The 21791-nt window shown below is 36.8% G+C and overlaps 1 protein-coding gene across 1 annotated transcript in view; it reads left to right on the top strand.

Moving 5' to 3' along the window:
- CNTNAP2 (contactin associated protein 2) overlaps positions 1-21791 on the top strand; it is a 1362616-nt gene that overhangs the window by 235189 nt on the left and 1105636 nt on the right. The window contains exon 3 of the mRNA XM_082693594.1: positions 8943-9090. Within this exon, the coding sequence (XP_082549720.1) occupies positions 8943-9090 (148 nt within the window). The remainder of the gene's footprint in view (positions 1-8942; positions 9091-21791) is intronic.

Below are 21791 nucleotides of genomic sequence, written 5' to 3'. Positions count from 1 at the left end.
CCCGTATGCATTTTATACACATGTTCACAGCAATTTCATTCATAATAGTAAAAAACTGGACACTGCCCTGGAATCTCTTAACAGAAGCATAGCTAAATAAACTGTGGTAGGCTGAGAGCAGTTGAGCACAAAGGGTAAAACCTTAGAATGCTGTCATCATGTGATTCCCATAGAAATAAAGGGAAAGAAATTGAAGAACTAGATTTTAAAATATTTTACCTTATTGTTTTTCCAAGTGATAGTATTGTTCTTATACCATGATTCTTAATTGATGGTTCTTTTGGTAAAGTACTTCTAAACTTTGTTTGTAACTTTGGCAAAATGAAAAAGGTAAGACCTTTCTAGTTGAGTCAAGAGCAGAAATACTCAGAGGAAGTATTACTGCTCACTTACAGAGAGTGTTTTAGCATTTGCCACACACCATGTCGCGATGGTTTTATAACCCAAAAAGAGTATGTTTTCAGCAGAGCTCAAGTGAATTATCTGTGTGAACATCTGAGATTTGATGTGGGCTCGTATGTTTGTGTCAATTCTCACCTTTCTCCTATTACTTGTCCCCTGATTTTGACATGATTTTTGCACGACCATTTCCTTTTTTCTGTATGATCTCTGCGACGCCTGGCGACTTTACATATTACGATGATACCATCTGTACCTTTGGAAAAACACTGTTGATTTGCCTAGGGTCTTGAATCAGACTAGCATGCTTTTTCTTTTTCTTCTGTAGGATAGTATCAAACGTGGTTTATTTACTATGACTGGGTACTGCACTGGCTTTGGTACATCCAGAAATAACAAGAGCTGTGAAAAGTGAAGAGGTGGGAGTTAGGGAATGGTCATTTTTATTCATTCATTTAATCAGATTGTAAATGGATAAGTCCTCGGACACCGACCATTGTGGAGGGCCATCAGATATAGTGGTGGACCAGAGGTTTGATCACAGACTTCAAAGCTGGCCTACAGTGGATGATGAATTACACAATGAAGTAATTTCAGCTGAGTGCAGAGAGTAAGTACAGGGTGTTCTGAGGATCCCTGTGGAATACTGGGGGATGGAGGGGTGAGGGTCAGGCGATATCCTTAACTTCAGGAAGCACATCTGAGCCGAGTCTTGCCAGGCATGTTTGTACAGCCGGATGAAAACGATGACAAGAAAGTTCAGGTGACAAACCCGGATCTGGAGTGTAACAGAGGCAGTATTTAATGAAAATACTTCTTTTCTTCCTGCCTCAGCATGCAGTGTAACCACACCTGGAGACTCACATCAAGGCTGCAGAATGGAAAATCTATTTCTATATTTTGATGTAAATTGTTAGCATGGGGAAAATAAAATTTAAAATCCAGCAACAAGTAAAATTCCACTTAAAGAAAAGTGATTATAGTGATCAAAGGTTTATGACATCAACTTAAGGAAAAAAAATCAATATGTGCTTTTGTTGCAGCAGAGGTATTTTATGGTTTAAGAAATTAAGATCTCTCACATTAGGAAATATTCTTGTGTTGTTGTTTTTCCCACATAGTTTCCCACCTAGGAGACTTGTTGGCAGTAGCACTAAGAACTCCTCCTAGGCTCACTTACACAATAGCTGTGTGTTTCAGACACATATTATTTTGTCTTAAGCAAAACCTCTGCCCTAAGATATACATTCTCACTCATTTACTATAGAAGCTTGTGGTCCCTTATTTTAGGTTTCCTGAAAGGTGAGGTTTAAGTGAGGACCAAATATATTTACTCTCTTCATAAAATACTTCATAAGTTACACTTCAGACCCCATAATAGTGAATTTGAGGGAAATTTTACTTCATGCATCACACACAGCATACTTCTAAATCCCTATATATTTTCCTCCAGTCTGATAAATTATATGGTTCAAGGAATGACGAAATGCTTTCCCAAAGTTTATTGGTTTTTAAATGCCAAGTGGTGGAAAGGTTTTTCTATGATTTTAGACTTTTGCATCCTATTGGAATTGAGGGGAGGATTTATCTATTTGAAAGATTCTCTTAGACGAGGGGTTGGCAGGTATAGCCCCTGGGCTAACTCTGGTCTCTGTTCTTTTAAAGTCTGTGAGCTGTGATGGTTTTTACATAGTTTCAGTGTTGTTAAAATAAAAAGGAAGACGAAGAAAAAGGATATGGGACTGAGAGGTATGCAGTCTGCTAAGCCTAAAATATTAACTGTTTGGTATTTTACAGAAAAAGTGTACCTTTCCTGTGTCAGGCCATCTGAACTCTTGTTTCAGCTAGAGAAAATGTTCTGTGCCACATGGTGGGGAATTTTTAGTTATTAAAACTCTAACGATATTTAGATTATACAATTAGCATTCTGAATAACTCACCCTATGTTTTCTTAAAAAATTCTAACTCTTTGTTGTATTTTAAGTTTTTCTTTTAATTCCAGTTAGTTATCATACAGTGTCCTATTACTTTCCGGTTGTACAACACCTGGAATTCAGTAATTTCTGTAGGTCATGGTGCTCCACATGACCAGTGCCCTCCTTAATCGCCAGCACCTGTTTCACCCCTGCCCCTACCTCCTCTTCTATGAAGTTTAGTAATTTGTAGGACAGTCACTCTCAAGTAGCAGCACAGGTTTTAAGTTATATTGCTCTTAGCTTTACTAAGTTTAAAGCCTCCCGAGTTACATAAATGCTATGTTAGTTACAAAAAAACCAAAACAAACAAAAAAACCCCAAACCCTAACCTTCTAAGCATATATAGAACTCACAGCCAGTAAAAGAGATTTAATAGGGATGACTTATAATTCACAAGCTTCTGTGATTGATTTCTCAGTCTTTTTTTTTTTAATGTTTTTTTTTCTTCTTAATATAATTTTTTATTTTTTATAAACATATATTTTTATCCCCAGGGGTACAGGTCTGTGAATCACCAGTCTTAACGATGAATTTGTTGGTTGTTTTCATGTAACCACAAAACATGTATTACTCTGTGACATTTTTCCATAGGTTGGATTTTAAAGCATATTGTTTCATTCAGGAAAGATGTAAATTCATTGTAATTTTTCAATTTTTCATGCATATTTCCAGTTCTTAAAGACTTTGTAAATATCAGCTGAATGTTTTACCTTGATAATTCTTTCTTTTTGCATCTATCTGAAAAACCACCAGCGGGTGTGAAAGAGTCAAATTATTTGAAAAGAGATGCTTCTTTTAAAGACTTATGGCAGAGTACTCATTGTTAAGTGAAGTGTGCACTATAGCAGACCAGCCTTTCTCTTTTTAGTAAAACCTGTCATTCAAACTTTTTAATTATTTCTATTAAAAGCTGCAGAGGGGCTTTCGTTAGTGACCACAATGGGAGCATTTTTGGGGGGGAAAAGTGTAAGAAAATAAAATTCTAATTTTTGTCAAAGTTTGTTCAAATAAAATTGAAGAGAGAAATAGAGTATGTAGGCAAATATGCTGTATAGTAAATGAGCCAGAAATCAAATGTACATCCAGAATGTGGTATGATAAAAATTCTCAGACTTCAAATTTGATATTGAAATATGCAGTATCAAATATCAAAAATAAAATGTGTTGTTCCTAAATACAAAAACCTTTATTCCCAACTGAAAATTTTATTCTCAAACCAAACTCAGTGTAGGGATGCCTGCCAAGCTTGTTACTTTGCCCAGCTTGCCCTTACTAAGCTCTTTGACAGACATCCTGTAAGTTCTCTGAGACTCAATTTCCTGATTTGAAAAAAGTCCGTCCCTACCAAACTTAAGGAGGTGCAAACAATACAACATGTACTAGGACTCTTTAAATAATAAAGTGATATATAAATATTAGATGTTGTTTTTATTAAATCAATGGTTGTACCTCTTTCTGTATTTAACTTTTCCAAATACTGCTGTATAAAAGGAGACATTTCATACATATTCATGCCTTTATATTCAAGGCAGTGATTGGTAACACCTACACTCTTCTGAAAAGTTTTAAACTCCAATTAAAATAATGGCTTAAATAGCAATGCTTGGAAATGAAAAGAAGTGCAAAACGCACAATTTACTGATGCTGTGAACACTGGAGAAAATACCATATGACATGCATTTGTTCATAAATAATATATATGCCCTCTCCACGAAGCTCAACTTCAATAAAACACAACTAGCTGAAACATCTGAAATTCTCGATGTGTGACCTTTCAGTGTGATGATGAAATTTCACATGCAATATATCTAAATCTTCACTAATTATCTTTCCATTCAGGTATCTTTGTATTTATCAGTATTTAATCAGTTGCTTTAAAAAAAATTTTAAAAAATGAGGAAACAAGGCAAATATTGAGAAAGCCCAGAGGTTTTCTTCAGCATGTTCTGGATTTAGATGCTGGAATGCTGTTTCCACAGATGTGCCTACTTTGTCTTTTTCTGACATCCATGCCTTTATAATAGCAGAATGACCAGCAGGAGTTTAGTGGCAGGAAAGCCTCATTCCCAGTAGTTCTGGGTTCTGTTTCATTTTCTCTCCTCACATGTGGTGCATTTGGGATCCAGGTTGTAGTAAGTTTCCTGTCTCTTCTCTTCCGAATTCACTGCTGCACCACTGTTCTTTCCTTCTCCCCGAAGCACCCCGCTGCTCAGGAATAGTGGTCACTAGATCATTCTATCCTGTATGATTCTGTAATTTATGTCATGCTGTTGTCTTCTGTTTTTCTAGGAACTTCACTGTATTCAGGGAGGCGGTGTTAGTGACCCTGATCTTAACAGTGATGCGTAACTTTTTTTGCTTAAAACCCTCCAATGGATTTCTTTCTGGTACGCTTAAAATGAAATGTTCGACATGGTCATGGTTTACAGTCCTGTCTGCTGTGGTCTCCACCCCTCCCAACATCTTCTACCCTGTTCTTCCTTTTTTCACTGTGTTCCAAAAGCCCTGGTTTCCTTATTATCCCCAACCATGCAAGGTATGCTCAGTATTGTATTCTGTATATGCAATTTAATATGTAACAACATACACATATTATGTAATGCCATGTCAGTAATGTATATACACACAGTCATTAAATATTTATTATTTGTTAGCTACCCAGTTATGTACTTTAATACCTAAATGTTATGAAAACTGAAACTCTGTATTGTTTACTCCTGTAACCCCAGTGATTTGAACAATATACTGTGCTCCTAGCTATTCCCTGAGTGAATGATCAATGAATGGATCAGTGAATGAATGAATCATCCCAGCACAAGTGCTAAAATTGAGTCTCATTAAGTCTGAAGCCTCAGACCTGAGTTCCTTCTCTGCACCAGGAATAACCTGTTCTCTGCTCCTCCTCCATTTATTTGCATCTCCCAGACACCGTTCTGCCCTCCTGTCCAACTGAAGTCGGTTTCTTTCCTTTTTGCCTGATTAGATCGTTTTCGTAAAGCTCCAGATATTACTGAAATTATTACCTGTATTGTCCACTTTTGCAGTTTCTTTTAATACTGCCTTTTGCAACTTTTTTTATATTATTTTAGGCCTGTGCTAATGTGATTTATAAGAAATATATTTTTTGTTCTTTGTCCATCTTTCCTGGCACACAGCTCCTCAAATCCTTGTAGTTTCCTAAGTGATACGTACAATAAAGGTGAAGTGGATTTTGTTGTTGTTGTTGTTGTTGTTGTTCATAATAAGCTCCTGGGGCCGCCTGGGTGGCTCAGTGGGTTAAAGCCTCTGCCTTCAGCTCAGGTCAGGATCCCAGGGTCCTGGGATGGAGCCCGGCATTGGGCTCTCTGCTCAGTGGGGAGCCTGCTTCCCCCTCTCTTTCTGTCTGCCTCTCTGCCTACTTGTGATCTCTCTGTCTAATAAATAAATAAAATCTTTAAAAAAAAATAATAAGCTCCTTTGAGCCACACCAGAGTTTATGCTAGAGGTGATTTTTGGAAAGCCCCGAGATATAATCACAAAAAGGGGGTGGGGCTGGTTAACAGTTGAACCATCCTGACCTCTGGAGAGTTTAATCGTCAATGGCCGGTGATTTAATGATTTTTCTTGCATTATGAGACCTCCCTAAAAGTCTCTGAAGTTGGTGTTGGGAAGTATTTTGGGCTGGTGAATATGTAGAGGACTGGGGGAGGTGGCACCCCTGGAGAAGGTTTGGAAGCCCTTCCCACATACCTTGCTTTGTGCATCTCTTCTGCCTGGCCATTGCTGAGTTGTATCCTTTTATGATAGAACAGTAATATGGTAGTAAACTGGTTTTCTGAGTTCTGTGAGCCATTCTAGCAAAGGGTCAGACTTGAGAAGGGGGTCATGGGAATCTACTTTTAGCTGGTCTGTCAGAGGCAGAAGGGACAAATTAGCATTGAGATAAGCATCTGAAATGGGTTGGTCTTTCGGGCCCGCTCCCTAACCTGTGGGATCTGACTCTATCTCCAGGTACATAGTGTCAGAATTGCGTTAAATTATAGGACCTCCAGCTAGTATCCATGGAGAATTGGAGAATTTCTTAATATGTAGGAAAACTCATGCAATTGGTGTCAGAGTGAAGTTTTGGAGTAGAGGGGAAACACAAAAGAGTGTTGTGTTTTGTTTTCTTTTAGGCCTCAAAAAACTACAGATGTCTCCGAGATAGTGCTCCCAAAGGGTTACTTGGTATTGTTGTTGTTAGTATTTATATATCATCACCAAGCACTACAGCAAGCACATCCTCAAGATAAATTGTTTGGTGGCTTTTACTGAGTAATATTTAAGATGTATTTTAGATTAATTTAAATGCTGTAAGGATTTAATTCCAGTGATTTTGGTCAGGGATCCTCACCCATATTACTTTTGCAGCCAGAACAACCAATAGTGGTATTAAAATGCAGCCACAGTTTAATAGAGTACATTCCTGGCATCTTTATAAAGCTACAGCCTGGCTAGAAAAAATAACTTAAAAAAAAAATCTTTTGCTGGTTTTCCTGATCAAATTTTGTCAGTAAGATACAAAGAAGATGCTCTTAGTGTTAACATTCATGACTTAAAGCTCATTGTGGGCTTGAAGGTAGGTGTGGCCCATTCTACAAAGGCAGATGCAGCTAAGGATGAGGAAAACCCCAGAGGGCTCAACAGGATCATCCGCAGAGACCATCCCAGTTTTCAGATACGCAACCGTACATCGTTTAGACGAAATTTTACCCTCATGTAGGTTATTGGGATGTCTATATGTTATAGAAAATAGTATTAATCCTGAGGAAATGTTTCCTTCTGAGCCCTATAGTACTAGGTCTTACACTGAACATTTTGTGTTTGGAGGCTAGAGTGTGAGGAGTGCCCATCAGGTAGCAAACCGGCAACCACCAATTCAGGGCAGTGCCATGTGTGTTGTCCTATTTCAAAGCTGCTATGTACTTTTCCTCAAAAGCATGTCTTTTGTGCTTCTTATCAATTTTGTGTGTTTAAAAATCTGTTACAAATAATTTTTTAAAGCTAGAACTACTATTTTTATACAGAAGCAAATTCAAAGCCTCAGGTCCAGAAGACAACAAATTAGCCATGTAATATGGTGCTTATGTTGTGGGGTTTTTGTGTGTGTGTGTGTGTGTGTGATTAAAAAAGGGCAGTTTTCTTCTTAAAACTTTTATTTCAGTGTTTAAGAGATCATATAAGCAAATATAAAAGAGGAGGGCACATGGGATACAACATTACAAAAATTCAAGTTATCTAATATAGAAAGAGCTAGAATGTATGTATGAAATTAAAACTGCTAATGTTTAAAATAAAACAGACATACATTTCTCATTTATTTGACTTATATTTTCTAAATTATGATTGTCTGTTTCTTTAAATCTTCCTTTAATTATAATTTTATGCTGACATTTTCCCTATTAGATTGTGATTGTTTGGAGTATAGCGTCTGTGGCTCTAGGTATCTTATGTCCCCATATTATCTTGTTCTATACTTACCGTGGAATAGATGTTTTACAAATGTTTCCTGAATGAATGATAGCCATGGCTGAAAGAAATCCATTTGTTCTCTGCTGAAAAAACATAAGACAATGGGAAGTTCTCAATGTAAATAAGGTTCATGGGAAATCATGCTTTTGATTGGACCACATCCTCTGTAAATGAGAAATCTGGAATGGACACATTTCTGACCAACTCGTAAACTCCGTAAATGTGTTCATGCTAATAAAAGGTAGAAAACTCTGGCTATTTGCACAGTGTATTCATTTGTTCTTTTAATCTAACTGATGTTGAAAGTTCAGATTTCTAATGGTGGCACGGGATGGTAATGCGGAGAGATTTAAGAGATGATGCTGAGTGAATTAAGTCAAGCAGAGAGAGTCAATTATCATATGGTTATTGATAATTATTTGTGGAGCTAATAATTGTGGAGCTTATTTGTGGAGCACAACATTGTGGAGCATAACAAATATCATGGAGGACAAGGGGTGTTAGGAGAAGGGAGTTGGGGTAAATTGGAAGGGGAGGTGAACCATGAGAGACTATGGACTCTGAAAAACAATCTGAGGGGTTTGAAGTGGCGGGGGGTGGGAGGTTGGGGTACCAGGTGGTGGGTATTATAGAGGGCACGGATTGCATGGAGCACTGGGTGTGGTGAAAAAATAATGAATGCTGTTGTGCTGAAAATAAATAAATTATTTTTTTAAAAAAAAGCAAGAAATATGGTTGGAGGCTGAAAAACTATAATTTAAATGTAAAATATGAGAACTTGTAATTTAAATATTTACTGGATACTGCAGTGGGTTCCATGTAGTGTTTCATTCTTCTAATATGTGTGTTTTTCACCTTCAAAAGGACACATAGAAATTTTGGCCTAGTTTCCGTTTAAAACCAGACTTGTTTTCAAATAAAGGAAGTATGGTAGCTTTGTTCGAATTGTTTATAGTAGAAAATATAAAACCCTGCCATTGGAGAAGAAAACTTACATTTATCTTAGCACACAGAGAACGTGGTTGTTTCCAAAGTATGTTTTTCTTTAATTTTTTAATCCCTTTTCTTTTTTTCCAGGCATTTCCTGGGAACATCAACTCTGATAGTGTGGTTCGTCATGATTTACAGCATCCAGTGATCGCCCGCTATGTGCGCATCGTGCCCCTGGACTGGAATGGAGAAGGCCGCATTGGGCTCAGAATTGAGGTCTATGGCTGTTCTTACTGTGAGTATCTGTTGAAATTTATGGTGGATTTTGTCATTTTCATTTAATTAGTGATTTATTTTTGATTATTTAACATTATTTGCTTTCTCTGACAATAAACTGCCTTGTTTTTATATATAAATATGTAAGTTTATCTCTATGTTCTAAATATATTTTTACGTCTTTACACAGAAACACATACAAATACCTTTAGCAAAGGATTTTTGTTCCGTAGACTAAAACGACAAAGCTTATTAAGTAAGTTGCCTGAAGTCTTATGCAATATTTAAAAAGTAGAAACTTACATTATTATCCATCACATCTGATGTGATGTGATGTGATGGATTTTGGATATATTCTTGAGAATTCCCTGCCAATTCTCATCAGTTTCACCCTTTACTATTTTAAAGCTAACCACTAAATTTTAATGTCAAGGATATTTTATATGTCTGTAAGTTTTATTTGCTCCTTTAAAAAATTGCCTTGGTCCCCTAAAACGATGATTTTCTTTTAGTCATGTTTTAAGTTCTTTTTCTTATTTATTTCTTAGATCCATTGTATAGATGTCTGGTGATTTTAATATATGGATTTTGGGGGATTACAGCGGTGAATAAGGTGCTGTCTTGTTTCTACTCATTTTTACCAGTAGTGCTTGTTTCCCTTCCCTCCTCTTCTGTCTCTCTTCTTTATAGCCCGCTCATCTGCCTGTCCTTCTCTTCCCCATCTTCTTGACTGTGACCTTAGTTTCTTTCAAACTTCCATCTGTGGAATTTCTTACAGGCCAACTTCGATGATGGATTTATCTACTGAAGATCTATCTTTGCTTATTTGCTTCTATGAGAGCAGTTCCAACACAGAATTACTTTAGAGATTGTTTGAGGTGTGTTGAGGCCACTAGGTAGTAGAGATTCAATCGGCAAATACATGATTTGCAAATACTGGCTTTAGAATATGAATTCTGTGATAAAACATTTCCCTCCTCCTAGGGGTCTACCATCAGACTCCCCCTTACCTCTCCTACAGATACGTAAAAATAAAAGTTCACTACAACCAGAGGATGGCAAATGACCTATTGGCAAGCTTTTTAAAATTAACCAAACATTTAGTAGTTTATAATAAAAAAATATATATATATATAACTTTCACCTCTGTAGAAATCAGTTACAGAGATTGGTGTGGAAATAGTAGCTGTTGTGATAACCAAATTGTATTTATTTATTCATGAGCAATATTGTTACGTGCAAACTGAAGTGGTTACTACAGAGAGGCCATGGAGATCATTTAAAAGTTCTCCAGGTGTTTATTTTATTTGGTCATCACTTTATTATAGCAAATACAACGAGTAGAGAGGCAGAGAAATACAGCTCTTCAGCAGAATATAGATCTTCAGGAGGAAGAGTTAACTTGTTAGGAGAAGCCTAAAATGAGCCTTACCATAAATCTGGGTTCTCTGTAAGTGGTCTGGGCATTATGGATAAAAGAATTCTGTGTTCACACATATTCTAAGTATCAGCACATTGGGAAGGCCAAGACAAAATGTGGTATTTTCCTCTGCAAGATGGATTTTCTCGGGAGCATGTTCAGTAAATGAAAAATGTGTAATGCTCTTCTTGGAAACCATGATGTATGAAATTTATTAATAATTACTTAGCACTTTTTATGTGTCATGAAATATGGTGAATGTTAGTAATACCACGGTGAATAAGGAAAACATTACATGAGAGATCAGGTGGAACAACTAATATAGTAGTATTGATCGGGATAAAAATAGTGAAAGTTAAAATACACCAGAGGCATATCGCCTGAATGTCAGAGCTGAAAGGAAAACCAGTGAGTCTGGTACAATGCTAGAGCTCACGGCCACTGTTCTATTTCCCTACTCCTTGATTCCAACAAAATGAGCAATGATGTAACCATCACCAAGTCAATAAAATAATCCTATTGACACCTGACTTCCCTCCCAGTCACTGCTGCTTTTTCAAGGTAGAAATTCACCTGATTTTTATCCTCATAGATTAATTTTACATTTTTTTTTAGTTTCACAAAAATGGAATCCTGAAGTATACATCATTTCCCATCTGAGTTCTTTTCTTCAGAATAATAATTGTAAGAATTATCCACACTGTTATTTAAGGTATTTGATTATATTCATTGGCACTGTTACTCTATTGTATGAATATCCTATAATCAATTCATTTTATGTTAATGAATGTTTGAATTATTTCCATTTTTGGCTATTTTAATAGAATTGCTATAAATATTCCTCATGGATGTCACCTTAGGAAGAATAATACCAAGTTAGGATATATGTATGTTTAATTTTTGTCAGTAATGACAAAATTCTTTTCTGCAGTGCTTATTATCAACTCACACTCCCACAGCCAATGTATTGGCATTCCTGTTGCTTCACAGATTTGGGAACTTAGTATTGATATCAAAGTTTTAACCATTGTGTGAGTGTTCATTATATCTCATTTTAGTTTTAGTGAACACTTCCCTGATTTTTAAAGAGGTTATGCTTGTCTTTCCTTTGTATACCCCTTTCTTTGAAGTGTTTGTTGAATTTTGCCTGTTTTCCTATTGGATTGTCTTTTATTTATCTATTTTCCAGTTGTTTTTGAAAACTTTTTATAGCCAACTGACTCCATCTCTTTCTCTTTTATTTTATTCTTGTTAGGACATCCAGACACATTATCTTATTTTTGAGATGGCTTTCTTTAAAAAATCATTTTAAAACCAACACTGTTAATGGGGTTACCTAGAGCTCAGAGTAAGGGCAAGCAACCGCTTGCCCAGAGGTAAATAGTGTGGGGTGACTCAGGTGTGGCTTAAAAGAGGACAGTGTGTTCTACAGTTGTTGCAAGTGGATCTGTGAAGTGGTGAACTCATACTATCATGGCCTTCTCCATGTAGCCTGGGCTTTGGGAGTCACAAATGGAAAGGAAAAAAATGCCTGAAGCTATGTAGGAAGCTAGGTTTTTGTAGTATATAAGCGCCTCTGTGGGGGCGGGAATTGTACACTTTAAAAACGTATTGACATTATACCAGTAGGTGCCAGTGGAGCAAATGATGAACTGGTAACATAAAAGACAATGTAGGATAGAAGTTGAAAAATACCATTGTAGTGGATTATAGTAAGTTGGATAATGGTCTCCAGAGGTATTGGGTACTAATCCCCAGAACTGTAAATGTTACTTAATAAGTCAGAGCGTTTGATTAAGTTAATGATTGTGGCGTGGGGAGAGTATCGCACATTATCCAGGGGGCTTCTACGTACATGGGTTCTGTCCTTGTGAGCGGTGGGCAGAGGGAGAATTCACAGACAGGAAAACGGAGGCACTGGGACCAGGGCGCAGAGACCGAGTGATACTTTTATAAGTCGAGGAATGTCAGCAGCCTCCAAAAGCTGGAAGAGGGGAGGAGAAGATTCTCCTTGGAGCCTCCGGAGGAATTGAGGTCCTGCTGACACGTTGATTTGAATCTAGTGAAACTGATTTGGGACTTCTGGCCTCCAAAACTGTGAGAGAATAGAGCTGTTGTTTTAAACCAACAGGTTTGGGGTACTTTGTACAGCAGGGACTAGGAACCATAGACGTATCAATATCATTTTAGGGGGAGAAAAGGTACAAACATAGCTCTAGAGCCGTGTTCTTCAGTAGAACTTTAAACAAAGATGTGAATGTCCTTGACCTGCTGTAGTCTGCTAGTTACATCTGGCTGTTGACAACTTGAAATGTAGCTGAGATAACTGAGAAACTCATTTTAAATTGTGTTTAATTTTAATTCACTTGAATTTGAATTTACATAGTGTGACTGCTGACTACCATATTGGTTGGTGTAGATTAGGAGAACCAAAAGTCTGCTTATTATTTTTCTTCCATGTTCTTTTATAGTTTAAAGAACCTACAACATTTATTTTTTAAATGGCATTCTCTGATTTTTTTCCCTTAGTTTGGTGAACAATGATTTAATATCCCAGACACAGTTTTTATTGTCAAAGAGTTGATGACTAGTCATTTCTTTAACAAGATCCCCAACTGGGCCATTTTTGTAACTAATGTCCAGATCAGATTCTTTTTATTTATCTATTTTTGAAGAACCCAAATTGTACTTATGTATTTTCCAAGAGAAATACATGTTTATACTAAGAAAAATATGTGTTAAAAATATTTGTGATGGACAACTTTCCTAAAGCTACTGTTGTTTAAGTTTACCTGCCCTAGTGTAGGCCCTTAGAAGATGGCCTTCTGATTTTGTTTTTGCTTTTTGTTTTTTGTTTGTTTGTTTTTAATTTAGTGAAATACTATGTCAAAGACTTTGCCTTTTCAATGAGAAAAAGAATCATGGATCTTTGAAGGGGAAAAGTCAGATACACCCTTTTATTTTGCCCTCGTAGGAGTTAGCAGTACTCTGTATGCTCGGGTCCCAGCAAGGAGAAATTAGGCTTCGATCACTCCTGTGGGAGAGAGAAATGAATTCTCTCATCTTTCTAAAAACCCCTTGGAAGACTTATCTGAGGGCTGTCCTGAAGTTGCAGATCAGGGAGTGGGAGTGCCCTTCCTCTGTTTCTAAGTTTGCGGAAAGGGCTGCAGAGGGCAGGATGTCAGCAGGAGCAGTGCTTCCGTTGGAGGCGCGTGCTGCTGCCGTCCGCCTGGTGCTCGTCATTTCTCCTCTGTGGAGTTCTTCCGTGGCCACTTTGCCATCTGAGAAGTTCGGTATTTCTCAAGCTTGCGGATAGAAAGTTCACTCTATTCCAGGTGGAGAAGGTTAGTTCTAGGCCACTTATTTGAAGCCTTAGGGCTTCTCCTGTTGGTATTTCCCGACTGGTCTTGAGACTCATCGGAGTTCTAATTTCAATGAATCTAAACTCATTTTAAATTATTGTGTTCCCTCTACATTTGGTTTTCCCTCAAGTTTAGTTGAAAGAAGTGCATGCTGTTATTTTTAAAACTTAGTGATATTCCCCACATCTTCTGACTCAGTAAACCTTCTCCCAAAACACCGATGCTAATCTTCTTACTGTGTACCGGAGAGACTACATGAAGCAGAAGGGAGAAGTCTCAGTCTAATAATTTCTAAAAATCATTTATGGCTGCAGTACTCCCAAGATTCATTTTACACAAGCCCAGTACAGTGTCCTGATTGACGTGAGCATTTTTGACTATAAATACTGTATGAGCTTTTAACCAGAGTAAAGTCAGTGCCTTGGGATACCAAGATACACACAACTAAACTAGTTTTCGTATGTGCCTTCAATTTGAATGAGTAATTAATAAAGCCTCGATATTGGGTTGGATATTGCATTGGGATACTACCCAATGTAAATCATGGTGGAAAGTAAGCACCATACAAGGGCAGGAAAAAGTATCGAGAGAAGCCAAATACAAACAAAATACAAACAAAAAAGCCAAATACAAACAAAAGGACAGTGTTTTGTTCATTTCATGCTGTGCAAATGAGATTGTTCTCCGCAGGGACCACAAACTGATACTCACTACGACCATGCTGCCTCAGCAAGAGGTGCTGTCGTGTGTATGTGTCCGTTTCCTAGGGTTGTCATAGTGAAGTACCACAAACTGTGTAGTGTAAGACAACAGGATTTGTTCTGTTGTAGTTCGGGAGGACAGGAGTCAGAAACCACAGTGTCAGCAGAGTTGATTCTTTCTGCAGGCCCAGAGGGAGAAGCTATGTCATGGGCCTCCCTTACTGCTGGTGGTTGCTGGCGGTCCTGCATGCTCTTTGACCTGTTTGTGCATCAGTCCACTGTCTGCCTCTCTGTTCACACAGCCTTCTTCCCGCTGTGTGCCAGGGTCTGTGTCCTCACGTGGCCTTCTCCCCTCTGTGTGTCGGGGTCTGTGTCTTCACGTGGCCTTCTTAGAAAGACACCACTCATGGGATTTAAAATCCACCCTATCCAGTATGACCTAATTTTTTTTTCTTTCTTTCAAGATTTTATTTAAATTATAGCTAGTTACTTAACACATAGTATAGTATTAGTTTCTGGGGTAGAATTTAGTGGTTTATCAGTTGCACATAACACCCGTTGCTCCTAACATTCAGGGCCCTCCTTCATGCCCATCCCCCAGTTACCCCATCCCCCACCCACCTCCCTCCAGCAGCCTCAGTTTGTTCTCTTTTGGTAAGAGTCTGTTGTGATTTGCTTCCCTCTCTATTTTTATCTTACTTTATTTTTCCTTTCTTTCCCCTATGTTCATCTGTTTTATTTCTTAAATTCCACATATGAGTGAAGTCATATGCGATTTGTCTTTCTCTGACTGACTTATTTTGCTTAGCATAATATACTCCAGTTCCATTCTCATTGTTTCAGATGGCAAGATTTCATTCTTTTTGATGGCTGAGTAATATTCCTCTGTGTGTGTGTGTGTGTGTGTGTGTGTGTGTGTGTGTGTGTGTGTATCAATCACATCTTTATCCATTCATCAGCCGATAGACATTTGGGCTCTTTCAGACTCTGGACATTGGGGCTATAAACATTGGGGTGCACATGTCCCTTCACATCACCAGTTTTGTATCCTTTGAATAAATGCCTAGTAGGATCTTAGGGTAATTCTGTTTTTAACTTTATTGAGGAGCCTCTGTACTATTTTCCAAAGTGGCTGCATCAGCTTGCATTCCCACCGTGTAAGAAGGTTCCTCTTTCTCTGCATCTTCCCCAACATCTGTTGTTTCCTGAGTTAATTTTAGCCATACTTACCAGTGTGAGGTGGTATCTCATTGTGGTTTTGATTTGTGTTTCCCTGATGATGAGTGATGTGGAACATTTTTTTTTTTCAGGTGTCTGTTAGCCATTTGTATGTTTTCTTTGGAGAAATGTCTTTTCATTTCTTTTGCCCATTTATTAACTAGATTTTTAAATTTTTTGAGTATTGAGTTAGATAAGTTCTTTAGAGATTTTAGACATTAGCCCTTTATTAGACATGTGATTTGCAAATATCTTCTCCCATTCTGTCAGCTGCCTTTTAGTTTTGTTGTTTCCTTCACTGTGCAGGAGCTTTTTATTTTTATGAAATCCCAATAGTTCATTTTTGCTTTTTTTCCTCTTGCCTCCGGAGATGTCCCTAATAAGAAGTTGCTATACCCAAGGTCAAAGAGGTTGCTGCCTGTGTTCTCCTCTAGGATTCTGATGGATTCCTGTCTCACATTGAGGTCTTTCATCCATTTTGAGTCTATTTTTATGTGTGGTGTAAGGAAATGGTCCAGTTTCATTCTTCTGCATGTGGCTCTCCAGTTTTCCCAGCACCAGTTGTTGAAGAGACTGTCTTTTTTCCACTGGACATTCTTTCCTGCTTTGTCGAAGATTAGTTGACCATAGAGTTGAGGGTCCATTTCTGGATTCTGTATTCTGTTCCACTGATCTATGTGTATATTTCTGTGCCAGTACCAGACTGTCTTGATGATGACAGCTTTGTAACAGAGCTTGAAGTCCAGAATTGTGATGCCTCTAGCTTCGGTCAACCTAATCTTAAAGTAACCAATTAAAATGACTGCATTTCCAAGGATGAATGTGTTTGGAGTTTCTGGGTGGATATGAATTTTGGAGAACATATATATTCATTAAAACTAGTAAGAATTTCTGTTATATTAGTTTAGCTGGGCAGAGAAATAAGTAGTTTTGGGAATCCACCCATGTTTCCTATTTAAATTAAATATTTATTTTGCATAAATTGAAAGGATTCCGGTTACTTGTATTTTGTGTTTTTCACACATACAAATACACACACATGAAGTGAAAGATCTGTTATGTTGCTTGGGGATTGATATATTGTGACACACACTCACCAATCCCATTAGGATTTATTGAATTCTATTTGTAAACCATTTTGCTAATTTTAAATCTAAAGTGCAACATGTCATAAGTGGTTAAAACATTTTAATGGTGCTACATTGCCTAAAGTTCAAGGTGTTATCTTGAAATATAGTGCCTTTCCTGTTACCTCTGCAGTCTTACATCCCCTCACTGCCATGTTGCAGTCTGTGCTCCAGTAATATAGACTGTTCCTGTTTCCCAGTACATGCTGTGCTTCTTGAACATGTTTTTGTCCAGGATGTTTTCTGCAACCACCAGGTCTCTCCACGTTCCCCTCCTCAGTCTCATCTCTTCCGGGATTCAGTTCAGATGCAATTTTCAACAGGAAGATTTCTCTGAATTTTCAGAATAAACCACATTTCTTTTTACTCCCATTACACTGTGTGTGAATATTTTCAATGAAATGTGTATCAAAGTATTCCAGAATACAGCAGAGTGTGAGCTTCTGGGGAGGGGGCAGACGCAGTCACCGTATTCATTATCGGCATCCTGTCAATTATCAGACCATATGCAAGTAAAATTTGCTCAACTGAACTAATACCAAGATGCAGATGATGCAGGCCTAACCTGCTCCCTCGGTGGGAACTGATTCCTCTTTGATGCTGGGTAGATTCTTTCCTTAGGTGAACAGGGTATGATTCTCTTGCATGATATTGAATGTTGCTCTAGGTGCCTTCACAGCGTTGAAAGACTTGTTGTACTGACTATATTAATAGATGTTCCAAAAGAGTCACACAAAGCAAAGAATTTAGTATTCCTTTTTCTAATTTTGTTTTGGTACCTTATGTTATTTCTATTTAAGATTATTTTAAACCAAAATTTCATGCAGCTGCTTTATGAATTATAAACATGTAAATTGCTTATCATCAGAGGAAAAATATCATACCCTTATTAGGTAATTTGAACTTCATATCAAGATTAGTGTGAAAAGTAAATCAACATGAAAATAGATTTAATAGCTATCAAAGCCAAGTTACACATGATAGAGAGATAATTTAAATTGTCATGGTAGTAGTATGTTATATATAAAGGACATGCTCTGTTCTTATGTATGCAAGTATATAAAAAATAAATTCGGAATGTTAAACCAAAATATTCTTGCTACTAAGAGAAGTGGAACTTAGCTTCAAGAACATATATTCTTCAGGTCTTTGCAAAGTAGTTTGTATTTTAAACTTGAATTGGAATACTTTGTAATAGAAACATTATCTGTATATATCTAATTGTGGCTCACCTTGATGATAATAATGCAGTAACTGAAGATTATTGTAGCAGGTAAAAAATATTTTTGAAACGGTGAAAAATAAACTGAATTATTTGTGTTATGGTTTTGACTTACTAGGCAATGTAAATTCATAGGTGTTACAAGATAATAAGTTATTGTCATTTTATACCCCAAAAGTCAGATACTTGGTGAGTCTCATTTCTGGATTGACATTTGAGCGTGACATTTGCGTTGAAAGGAAATTTATGGTATGAAAAACAAAGAATTACATTCTCATTTTTCATGTCTATGGAGATGCATGCTATCAGCATTTAATTATTTTTTTCCAGTGTAATTTCTTTTACTTGGAAGATAGTTACTATTGAGTCTGTTCAATGAGATAACATGGCAAATACACGTTAGTTTCTCCTTAGATACAAGAGAGTCACAAATGACAGCTAGTTCGTATTTTGGAGAAATGCTTACTTAAACATTGATTTAGAGCTAGATTTACATTGTATTGCTTACTACAAAATATAATTTACCCTCAAGAATTTTCCAAGTTCACATATAAAATCAACAATGTTGATTCAAAAATAAACCAAAATTATTGATTGAGAATAACATATAATCATACCTGTTTGCAGTTTTGAAGCAGGAGTAACAGTACACTTCTGTTGTGGGATAAGAGAGGATATATTTTTATTGTAAATATTAATTCAGAATTCTTTTCATAAAATAATTTCCAAAAAATACATATTTTAAAATAAAGCATATACATAGCATGATAACTGGTTGAAAATTAGAATAAAATAATGAAAAATAACTATGCTTCAGCATGGTTTACAAATAAAGTACTTTGATTAATACAAAGAGACCTGTGCATACTCTACAAGAACTTTAAAAAGCTCCCAGGAGGCCTCCTAACCCAATCCCTTATTTTACTAATGAGGAAACCAAAATCCACAGGGTTATGTGACTTGCATAAGTGAGTTATTGGCAGACCTAGGAATCCTTCGTAACAATCTGAAGCGTTGCTCCTTCTCTGTCATTTGATGCCTCTCTCCTTTGGTTAATTCTTTTCTTCTTCTTCACCCACAGGGAACTTTTATAATCACAGTGATGGCCTACAGAAATATTATCTTGTAGATTCTAATAACTGTAAAAAATTGGCCCACAGTGCTCACTGTAAGAACATACAGGGGAAGATGTTTGGCAATAAAAGCATCTGCACAGTATTGTCCCATATGTCCGACAGTACAATGTGAAGGTCTGGTCGTCCTAATACACTCATTTAAGGACAGCTTGCAAATGACACAACTCAAGCTTTCTTGCATTTTGGTGTAGGAGGTTTATCAACCTCAGTCAGGGCATTTCCTCAGGGAACCTCAGCTCCTGAGAAATTCTCACTACTGTCTACATATAGGTTAATCCTTATATATGTTAGGTGATTGCAAAGAATACAAAAGTCAAAATTACAGTTATGCAGTCCATCAGCATTTCACTTACAATCCCTGGTTAATGTGAGGGAAGAAGTAAAATTTAAAACACTACAAATATACATTAAGAGATTCTTTTATTAGCTTTTATTCTTGAGCTGTTAGTCTTAATTATCACCTATTTAAATTAGCTTAGCTACGGAGAAAAGAGCAAATATTTAAGATGGCAGTTATCGCCCTCATGAATTAGAAGTAACAATATAATAAAATAATCATTTAGTATGCTCACTTAAACCTTCGAGCAATGCAAATTATTTGGACATATCACTTAAAAATTAAAAATCACTCGTTTAAAAACATTTAATAATTTATTTCTATTAGACCAGTATCAGATTTTTCATACCTAGACTTGAAAAAATTATCACAGTTTTTCAGACTCCTATTCTCATTAGAATATATATGTAATATTTTCTTACACTTCAAACAATACTATATTAGTCTTTTCAGTCTTTCATGCTTGTTTTGGTGGACAGGGAGGAGTTGAGCCCACTCTCTGTTCCGTTTCACTTCCAGTTAATGGAAGAATGATCCACGAGAAGAAGACAGGTAACGTGGGCCAATCTCTTTTGTAAACATTCTGATACTGATACTGCACCTCCTCTGCTCCCATATAAATGATTTTTCTAGGAGGAAAGTCCTTATCTATGGAATGTTTTGGGCATTCCTATTATACCTGTTTTAGGTTGCTTATGGTAAACATACTTAGCATCTCTGGATATATGAACATGACTCCCTGGAAAATAACTCCTAAGCTAGGTGATCATTGAAGTATTGAATTGAGATATTTCATGACATAAATGCTCAGGAATAAGCAGAAACTGTGCCTGATCCTAAAATAAGGGAAGATTTTTGGCTGGGGGACCTTAACGCTGGAAGCAGAGCTGTACTGTAGGGGAAACTTGCATTTAGGTCATTTGAGACCCTCTGGACTTTCTCAGATGTCAGAATACATATAATACTGGACCTTAATTTTAAGCCTTAATCCTACAGCCTTATGATTGCTTGTTTCTTGAAATTATTGGTAAAATTGGACTCTGGTTAAGACCTTTATTTGTATAAATGTGATTTATCCATCTAATCCTAATATCACTACATGAATCCATGTAGCATTGATTACTAGCCTTGGTCACATCCACTGTATGTAAAGCTTCATGCAACTTCTTTTTCTTCCCTGCTATCAACCTCCTGCTTATCAGATATTTACTTTTTTGTACTATTTTAAACATGCTATGTCAGCCATATTTGCTTATCATGTGAAATGAATTTAGAGAATGGGCCAGTGGCTTCTTATACTTACTTTAAAACACAAATATTATGTTTGGGAGTGGGAGAATCCCCTTTGCTATGGCCTTGTGCTTATATAGAAAAGGTAGTACCTTTCCTCAAATCATTTTACAAGGTTTTCCTGTGTTGCAAAGGACAAGATGAAAAATATACTGAGGTCACTCACTGTTTGAGCACAAATGGTTTAACAGCCTCTCTGATTAAACTCTACTCCAAATTTAGATAAGTTGTGCCCATCTGTTTTAAAAATGCTTTTCTTGACCAGAAATACATTATATTTACCAATGTCAAAGTCAGCAACCAAAAAGCAAGTTTGTAATTCTTCAGATGAGCAGTTTTCAACAACATTTAAGGTAAAACATCACACAGAGTCATTTAGAACTGTTGTACAAAGGAGGTTCTTTGAATTCAAGATCATAGAATAACTAGAAAATGCATTGTGTTTTCTTCTTTGTCAGCCAACAATGTGGACTCATTTTGTGCTGTCCTGCAGCTGTTTGGTAGTGACAGAATCTCCCACATCTCTCCCAAGACCTTCCTAGTCACTCTGTTTTTGTAATTCGTGCCTCCTGCTTTATAATTAGTGTCGCTCATTCGCTTTTTATTCACTATCCTTGCTCTTGTTCCTTCTAAAATAAAAGAATGTTTTATAACAAATCATATTTTATACTTTTCCTTTGGTGAATATCAAAATAAATCAAGGTCTTTCATTCTTGACATGTGATGTTTTTGGCCAGATAGATAATTCATTGCTGGGCATGGGGGCAAGAGGATGTTCAGTGTCAAATCCTCAGCAGCATCACTGGCCTCTACCCATTAGATGCTAGTCATGCATCACTCCTTGTCTAGCTGTGACAACCAAAATTGACACCAGACATTAAGAAATGTCTCCTTTGGGGGGTAACAT

This window comes from Mustela nivalis (genome assembly GCF_964662115.1).
Source record: "Mustela nivalis genome assembly, chromosome: 12".
Classification (NCBI taxonomy): Eukaryota; Metazoa; Chordata; class Mammalia; order Carnivora; family Mustelidae; genus Mustela; species Mustela nivalis.
This window is presented reverse-complemented; position numbering and strand designations above follow the sequence as displayed.